The sequence below is a fragment of the Orycteropus afer genome, unplaced genomic scaffold (assembly GCF_000298275.1).
Source record: "Orycteropus afer afer isolate SDZICR_OR568_19922 unplaced genomic scaffold, OryAfe1.0 scaffold00001, whole genome shotgun sequence".
NCBI classification, from domain to species: Eukaryota; Metazoa; Chordata; class Mammalia; order Tubulidentata; family Orycteropodidae; genus Orycteropus; species Orycteropus afer.
Genome location: NW_006921588.1, coordinates 36,627,884 through 36,637,570, shown reverse-complemented (window position 1 = coordinate 36,637,570; position 9,687 = coordinate 36,627,884). Strand labels below are relative to the sequence as shown.

At 39.0% G+C, this 9,687-nt stretch overlaps 1 protein-coding gene across 1 annotated transcript in view; it reads left to right on the top strand.

Annotated features, from left to right (window-relative positions):
• The window catches only part of CSRNP3 (cysteine and serine rich nuclear protein 3), a 91,293-nt gene that overhangs the window by 79,716 nt on the left and 1,890 nt on the right, over positions 1-9,687 (top strand). Inside the window, exon 3 of the mRNA XM_007948025.2 lies at positions 8,012-8,308. Coding sequence (XP_007946216.1) covers positions 8,012-8,308 — 297 coding nt within the window. The remainder of the gene's footprint in view (positions 1-8,011; positions 8,309-9,687) is intronic.

Below are 9,687 nucleotides of genomic sequence, written 5' to 3'. Positions count from 1 at the left end.
ACCCCTCCTTGGGTTTCTGAGGCAGTATCACTACGGAAGTAGGTTTGCCCAACCTTCCTTCCGAGGAGTAGCTGGTGGGTTTGAACCGCCAGCCTTCTGGTTAGCAGTCAAGTGCCTTAGGCACTATGCTACCAGAGCTTGTAGGTATGTTATTAGGTCACAATTAGCCTGGGCTTCATTAACGCATAAAATACAGAAGCTGCATTTGTTGAACTAAAGTCTGAAAATTCAATAATTCTACTTTGAGATGAGAAAGAGAGATATTTAAAGTTAACACTCATGTCAATAGAACAAAATGCAATACAGAATATATATATATTAATGTGAGAGTGAGTCACAAAATAAAGGAATTAGCAAAAGTAAGTGAGGCAATCCTGGCAGATCCCTGGATTTCTTTGCACTGGGTCTCAAGAACATAATGAACAGGAGTTGGTGGACAGAAATACAGTGCTCATTGACTTTTTATGGGAAAATGCATTTGAAAATAATCTAAATGATATTCTGATTTTAAAAAGCATTAAAACTCAGTCATTGTTGGCCTCAATTTTAAAGGAACCAATGTGCACATATTGGAGGAGAGAACTAGGGGAAAGCTTTCAAGGAGATGATGGAGAATAATATGCCTCAAAGGCTTTATGCCAAACCAGAAACTGTAAGGAGGGGAAGATGAGGCAGATGACCAGGCTGATTGGAATATTTCCAATCTTTATTAGAAATGACAGAGATGATTTTGGAGAAATAAAAAGAAAGTCTTGTCAGTTCACTTCAATACTAATGTGAGAATTTCAAAATTTAGCCAAGTTCTTGAACAAGAGTGAAAATAGTATGTAGCTCTGTGTGAAGCACTATTAGAGTCTTAAATAAAGATTTATTTTGAAATGAAATTGTGCATTGTTATTTAATGATTAGGAATAAGAGTTGCAGATTTTGTTTCTAAGAGCATTTATATTTGAAGTAAACTGTATCTGTAGTCTATTTAAGATACAAATTTGTTTGTTATTCTTATTGTTTCCTTTTAATCTTTAGGTGCTAGTTGGTTATTCATGGTGCCCTAAAATTTAGTTTTTTTAATGTTTGCTAAAATTGTACTTTGTGTTGACTTTCATATTTCATGTATGATACCAATCATTATTTTAAATATATCAAGTCCTGTTGATATAAAGTAGAGATATTTGTTGAAGTTTTGATTTTACCAAGTGCACACACATGCACTAATAGCTGCCATTGATTCAATTTCAACTCACAGTGAGCCTACATGGGTCAGAGCAGAACTCCACAGGGTTTTCCGTGGCTGATATTTTGAAAACAGATCACCTGACCTTTCTTCCAAGGCACCTCTGGATGAACTCAAACTGTCAACCTTTCTGTTAGCAACCAAGGGCATTAACGTTGCACCATCCAAAAACTCCACCAAATGCACAAGGGCACACATATATTACATAACAAAGAGATAAAGTAAGAGGAGCTATTGACATGAATCTTTCTCATCAAGTTTTGAATATTCTATAGGTGTTAGCAAGTCAGAAGCTTGATGAGGTTCATATACACAAAGCAAGAATTAATGAAAACAAGTGTAAATGCCACAAAGGGATTAGATAGGAAAGTGAACACTTTGTTAGTGCAGCTTTACCTACCACAGAGGATTGAAGTATGCATTATTGTTGTTGTTAGGCGGCACTGAGCATGTTTCAACTGATAATGACCCTATGTACAACACAGCGAAACACTGCATGTTCTTGTGCCATCCTCACAATCATGGCCATGCTTGAGTCCATCATCGCAGCCACTGTGTCAATCCATCTTGTTTAGGCTCTTCCCCATTTTCACTGACCCTCTACTTTATCCAGAATTATATCCTTCTCCAGGGACTGGTCCCTTCTGATAACATGACCAAAGTGTAAGCGACAAAGTCTTGGCATTCTTCTTTTAAGCAGGATTCTGGCTGTACTTCCTCCAAGACAGATTTGTTCATTCTTGTAGCAATCCATGGAACCTTAATATTCTTCACCAGCACCACAATTCAAATGCATCAATTTTTCTGTGGTCTACCTTATTCGTTGTCCAGCTCTCTCACATGTACATGAGGCTAGTAAAAATACCATGGCTTGGTCAGGCACACCTTAGTATTCGAATGACATCTTTGCTGTTAAACACTTAAAAGAGATCTTTTACACTGCATTTAAAGAGATCTAATACATTAGGCGTGCCTGATTTCCTCTCCTCACCTGGATCCCTGTGGCTGACTGCTCCTCTGTCCAGGTTCCTGGCTTTTTTATCCCCTTTCTCCCGCTCTCCCACCCTGCTGCTTTGGGCTTGCCTGATTTCCTCTCCTCACCTGAATCTCTGCAGCTGACTGCAACTAACTGCAACATGTTGTGGAGAGCCTTGAAGCATTATCGGATACAGTCCAGGAAAATGAGACCCTCAGATTGAAAGTCATTCAAAAAGTGACTGTGGAAGAAGTGCCTCCTCAAGGTAGAGTTGATCTAAATGACGTGGATGGAGTAAAGCTTTCTGGACCTTCATTTGCTTATGGGGCATGACTCAAAATGGGAAGAAACAGCTGCAAACATTCATTAATAATTGGAATGTGGTATGTACAAAGCATGAATCTAGGAAAATTGGAAGTTGTCAAAAATGAAATGGAACATGTAAAGATCAATATCCTAGGCATTAGTGAGCTGAAATGGAGTGATGTTGGCCATTTTGAATCAGACAGTCATATGTTCTACTATGCTGGAATGACAATTGGAAGAGGAATGATATCATATTCATATCAAAAAGAACATTTTAAGATCTATTATGAAGTACAATGCTGTCAGTGATAGGAAAATGTCCATATGCTTACAAGGAAGACAAAGTTAATGTGACTATTATTCACACTAACCACCAAAGCAAAAGGTGAAGAAATTGAAGATTTTTACCAATTTCTCCATTCTGAAATTGACCAAACATAAAATCAAGATGTGTTGGTTATTGCTGGTGATTGAAATGTGAAAGTTGGAAACAAAGAAGAAGCATTGGTAGTTGGAAAATATAGCTTTGATTAGAGAAATGATGTTGGAGATAGCATGATAGAATTCTGCAAGACCAAAGACTTACTCATTGCAAATATCCTTTTTCAACAACATAAATGGTGACTATTCATGTGGACATTGCCAGATAGAACACAAAGGAATCAAATCAACTACATCGGTGGAAAGAGATGATGGAGAAGCTCAAAATCATAAATCCAAACAAGGCCGGGAGCTGACTTTGGAGCAGATCATCAATTGCTCATATGCACGTCCCAGTTGAAGCTGAAGAAAATTAAAGTAACTCTATGAGAGCAGAAATATTACCTAGAGTATATATCCCACCTGAATTTAGAGACCATGTGAAGAATAGATTTAACACATGAAACATCAGTGACCAAAGACCAGATGAGTTGTGAGATGACATCAAGAAAATTATACTTGAAGAAAGCAAAAGGTCATTACAAAGACAAGAAAGGAAGAAAAGACCAAAATGGATGTCAGAAGAGACTCTGAAACTTGGTCTTGAATGGAGAGTAGCTAAAGCAAAAGGAAGAAATATGGAAATAAAAGAGCTGAACAGAGTATTTCAAAGGGTGGCCTAAGAAGACAAAGTAAAGTATTTTAATGAAATGTGCAAAGAACTGGAGCTAGAAAAACAAAAAGGAAGAACATGCTCAGCATTTCTCAAGTTTAAGGAACAGAAGAAAAAATTCAAGCCCTGAATTGAAATATTGAAGAATTCTATGGGCAAAATATTCAAGGATGCAGGAAGCATCAAAAGAAGATGGAAGGAATACCCAGAGTCACTGCACCAAAAGGAATTTGTCAACAGTCATTTCAGGAGGCAGCATATGATCAAGAATCAATGGCATTGAAGGAAGAAGTCCAAGATGCACTGAAGGAATTGGTGACAAACAAGGCTTCAGGAACTGATGGAATACCCATTGAGATGTTTCCACAAACAGATGCAACTCTGGAGGAGCTTACTCATTTATGGCAGACAATTTAGAAGACAGCTACTTGGCCAACTGACTTGAAGAGATACATATTTGTGCTCATTCCAAAGAAAGGTGTTCCAGCAGGCTGTGGAAATTATCAAACAATGTCATTAATATCACACACAAGCAAAATTTTGCTGAAGGTAATTCAAAAATGGTTACAGCAGTATATCGAAAAGGAACTTCCAGAAATGCAAGCTGGATTCAGAAGAGGACATGGAACAAGGGATATCATTGCTGATGTTATATGGATCTTAGCTGAAAGTAAAGAATACTAGAAAGATGTTTACCTGTGTTTCATTGACTATGCAAAGACCTTCAGCTGTGTGAATCATAACAAATTATGAATAACATTGCAAAGAATGGGACTTTTAGAACACTTAATTGTGTTCATGAGGAACCTGTCCACAGACCAAGAGGCTGTTGTTTGAACAGAACAAGGGAATACTCAATAGTTTAAAATCACGAAGTGTGTGTGCCAGGGTTGTATCCTTTCACCATACTTATTCAATCTGTGTGCTAAGCATATCATCTGAGAAGCTGGACTGTACAAAGAGGAACATAGCACCAGGATTGGAGGAAAACTCATTAACAACCTGCAATATGAGATGACACCACCTTGCTTGCTGAAAGTGAAGAGGACCTGAAACATTTACTAATGAAGAGCAAAGGTTACAATCTTCAGCATGAATTATACCTCAATATAAAGAAAACAAAAATCCTCACAACTGGACCAAGAAGCAGTATCATGATAAATGGAGAAAAGATTGAAGTTGTCAAGGATTTCATTTTACTTGAATCCACAATCAACACTAATGGAAGCAGTAGTCAAGAAATCACACATCATATTGACTAGGTAAATCTGCTGCAAAAGACCTCTTTAAAGTTTTGAGAGCAAAGATGTCACTTTGAAGACTAAGGTGCATCTGACCCAAGGCATAATATTTTCAGTCACCTCATATGCATGTGAAAGGTGGACAATGAATAAAGAAGAACAAAGAAGAATTGATGCCTTTAAATTGTGGTTTTGGTGAAGAATCCTGAAAAAACCATGACTGCCACAAGAACCAACAAATCTGCCTGGACGAAGTGCAGCTAGAATGCTTCTGAGAAGTGAGAATGGCCAGACTTTGTCTCACCTACTTTGGTCATGTGATCAGAAGGGATCAGTCCCTGGAAAAGGATATCATGCTTGGTAAAATGGAGAGCCAGAGAAATAGGAGAAGGCCATCAACAAGATGGACTGACACAGTGGCTACAACGATGGGCTCAAGCATAGCAAGGATTGTGGGATGGTGCAAGACAGGGCAATGTTCTATTCTGTTGTACTTGGGTTCACTGTTTTCATTCTCTAGTGCCACTCTAACAGAAAATACCACAAGGGGAACAAACAGGGATTTATCCCCTTATAGCTTAGGAAGCTAGAAGTCTGAGTTCTAAGTGCTAGCTCTAGGGGCTGGGTAAAGGCCCCTCAACCTTGGGCTTCAGCTCTGCCTCTTGCTCCTGGCCCACTGAAGCTGGAGGCTTCTCTTAACTCAGACAGCTGCTGACTGCTGAGGCTGACAAACCCAAGGCTGACAAATAAAATGGCACAGTCTCAAGATTATCAAGCAACAGATCAGACCACTAGTTCAAGTCCAGAAACAGTCTAAAGATCAGCAGGCAACATGGCAAGCTGATGAATGAAGACTTGGCTACATGCAGAGTCCAAGCGTGCCAAAGAGCTCCAGACCTTTCTCAAAGTGTCTTCTTATATACTGGAAGCTGACCACATCCCTAAGCCAGCTACTCAGCTGCTCACAGCAGATTCCACCATGGAGTTATTACCTGTCTCATGTGGGGAATAACTACTTTCACTTGCCCAGCCACTCAAAACCAGGCCCAGCCAAGTTGACACATAGCTTTAACTACCACAGTCACTACGAGTCAGAATTGACTTGGCAGCACTTAACAACAGCAACAACAACAACAGTACATTAGGCAATTACATACTTGAATGCCTTATAAAATAAGTTCTTTACAGATAGAAATAATCTACTAGTATAAATAAAAATTAACAAAAATAATAGCAACCAATCAAAGTAAAAGCCCAGTAAAGAACATCACAGAAAAATGAAAACAGTTTTCTTAGGACATATACAAAGGAATACTAAGGAAGGAGATAAATTGGAGATTATACCAAGAAACAGAATCCACTACAAGGAAATGTCCATCTATGCATGAATACAGATTTAAACTCAGAACTCTCTGAAATAATTTGAAAAATATAATAAAGTAGCTTTTTAAAATGTATTTCAAGGACCCTTTGTAACATATTTTAAATATACACCGTGTTGTTTCCTCTATGATAGTTTCTCTCTCTTTGAGGATAAAGAGCAATTTTCACTTTGTTGATACATTGAGAGTTGTACAATTTGCACTTTTGGCTGATAACAAATATTCTTATTTAAATGTCAGGTTTTTCCTGTGATGATAAGGAATGTTATCACTAACATATTTGAACTGTGTAGTGACTGAACTGTTGTTAAGATTTTTAAAGCATGGGAATAATTATAATTAATGATACAAAGTAAAAAGGGAGCTCTGGTGGCATAGTGCCTAAGGCATTTGACTGCTAACCACAGGGCTGGTGGTTGAAACCCACCAGCCACTCCTCAGAAGGAAGGTTGGACAATCTACTTCCATAGTGATACCACCTTGGAAACCCAAGGTTGCTAAGAGTCAGATCCGACTTGACAGCTATGGGCTTGTTTTTTTTTTTTTTTTACAAAGTAAAAAAATTAAAAATTAAAGAGTTAAAACAGTTTCTGTATTTCAAATTTCCTTGATTAATGTACTATGGAGTTTTTACATTTGTGCCTGTGCTGCTGCCCAGAATACATTTCTTAGCTCATATTTAGACAAAACTTCTTTTTCTAAATGCATCTTAAAGAAGAAACTTGGTATGTGGTGGCTTAAGAATAAGAAGGGAAATACTGATTCAGGGTTTGCTGATGGATGAGATTAATTTAGATAAGAAGTATAAATAGAAGCAGAGTAGTTACCAGTATGTGAGATATGATTGTCCACAGGAGCTATTATACAGAAGGTATCATGTTGGGTAAAGGTCTGTATGAACTCCCCTGAGGACCGAGTCTATAATTTCAGGTGTCGATTGGTGAGAGCTTGCCACACTGCCCTCTGCACTGAGACCATGCAGACAATGCAGACTGATTACTTCAAATCAAGCCCTCATTCTTGGAATGTTCATTAGGGTAATCGTGTTTGTAATTCCAGTAGCATAGAGCAGCACAACTTTATTTCCTGGACGATGGTTTTGCCAGTGTCCAAAAGTGAGAGTCATTATTTCAAGAACAACATGTTTGCTGAGCTGCTGGTGAAGACGTCCACTAAGATACTAACACCTGTGAATAACAACCTCAGAACTGTCCATTGCTAACTGAGTGGAAAGATAACTTTACTTTTGGGCATCTGTCTTGGTCTTTTTCACATTACTCAGGCTCCAAGCTCTAATAATTGTAGCTCTTAACATTCGGAGGTGAAGCGTTCTAATTAAGAGTCTTCTGGCTGTTACCAGTATTCTTAAAAGCCTATCGTTTTGATGCCTTCATTTTCCTTCCTGTGATTTCTCTTAAAACAAATTAAGAAAGGGAAATTATTTGATTCATGTACACTTATTAATTATACGGACGTAATGTTATCTAGGGAGCGCTGGTAGCATAGTGCCTAAGGCGCTTGACTGCTAACCAGAAGGCTGGCGGTTCAAACCCACCAGCCACTCCTCAGAAGGAAGATGGGGCAATCTACTTCCGTAGTGATACTGCCTCGCAAACCCAAGGAGGGGTCGCTCTGAGTCCGGTCTGACACGACGGCACATAACAACAACAACAAAACAACAACAATGTTATCTAACAGTTTCATTCTTACCAACTGTAAAAGAAGTGATTTTAGATGCTGGCCAAACTAAATCTCTAATTGCCTGCTTGGTGTTTCCAGATGACTAAGAATGGCACAGTGGAATCTGAAGAAGCCAGCACGCTGACTGTGGATGACATTTCTGATGATGATATTGATTTAGACAACACAGAGGTAGATGAATACTTCTTTCTACAACCCTTGCCAACAAAAAAACGGAGAGCACTGCTGCGCGCCTCTGGAGTGAAAAAGATTGATGTGGAAGAAAAGCACGAGCTGCGAGCCATCCGCCTATCGCGAGAGGACTGTGGCTGTGACTGCCGCATGTTCTGTGATCCAGAGACGTGTACCTGCAGCCTTGCCGGCATTAAGTGTCAGGTAAGGATTTGGCTTACAGGGAATCCAAAGACAAGACATCATATGCCGCCTCTTAAAGAGGCATTCATGTTACATACAGTGAAGATTCCCAATGTAGAACACTTTTGGACAAGGTAAAATACTTAATTCTGAGACCATATGGCCTACAAGGCCTAAAATATTTGCTCTTTGACCCTTTAAAAATCTATCTATCTTCATGTCTATCTATCTATCTGTATGTGTATGGATATTCTAGACTAGATGATTCTGACTATCTTTAATAATAGTTATGCTCCTTGAGTAGTTAGATGTTACTATTTTATGACGTCCTCGGAAGGAAGGTTGGGCAATCTACTTCTGTAGTGATACCACCTCGAAAACCTAAGGAGGGGTTGCTATGAGTCGGGGCTGACTCGGCACATAACAACAACATTTTATGACGTAAGTTAGCTTTTTCAATAAGGCAATTGGTCTGGTAGATAAAGAGGAGAAATGTTCCCATCAAATGAACAGATACTTGAGATGGCACAAAAAAGAAATCCATAAGTAACAAAGTAGCTACAGATACTGGCTCTGACATCTGCTGCTCCTTTTTAGTGGGACCAGGATGATGGTACTTGAGTCTGTTTTCTCCTCTGTAGCAGAGGAAATTCCCTGTGCTTGGATCAGTGGCAGCTATTGCAAGTTCTGCTGCCCCCTATACTCTGGTCAGCATACAGGTTTGTTTGTGGAGTCTGAATCAATGGGCACCTATTTTACTCATGCCCTTGGACTACCCAAAATTTTGTTTATCACCTCAGTGGATATGCCACTCCACCAACACTTGCTGAGCCCAGTGACTCCATCCACAGAGCCGTGTAACTTGAATAACTCTGGTACATTGATGAAATGAACATTCCCTTCCCTCAAGAAGCTCTTAATCTAATACAATGGGGGAAAGGGGGGTTGGGACCTCAACAGATGAGTGTCCACCAGCCACATTCAGTTATGAATGTGCATACCCAGCACAGCTGTGTGGTACACACACATGCACATGTGCTAAGGATCCAAAAGAATGAGAAGGTAAACCAATGAGAGAATTACCAGGATTTGGCATGCTAAAGTGGTACCAATCTGGAAACCTTGGGCAGAGAAGTTCATTTTATAATAGCACAGCCAGGGAAAGGAAGAGAGCATGACTAGCACAGGGAATGTCATACAATTTAGATTTAAAATAGTAGATTAGGATGAGGATGGTAAGTTTGCTTGTTTAAAATTGAGCATGTGAGCTGGGATGCCACAGAAGGAAAGGAAGCTTGAGGGAAGGATAAAAGCATTAAAAAAAAAAAAAAAAACTGGAAGTAAAATGAAAAGATGAGAGAAAGGAATAAAGGAGAATGGAGAAAAATGTAAAGAAAACA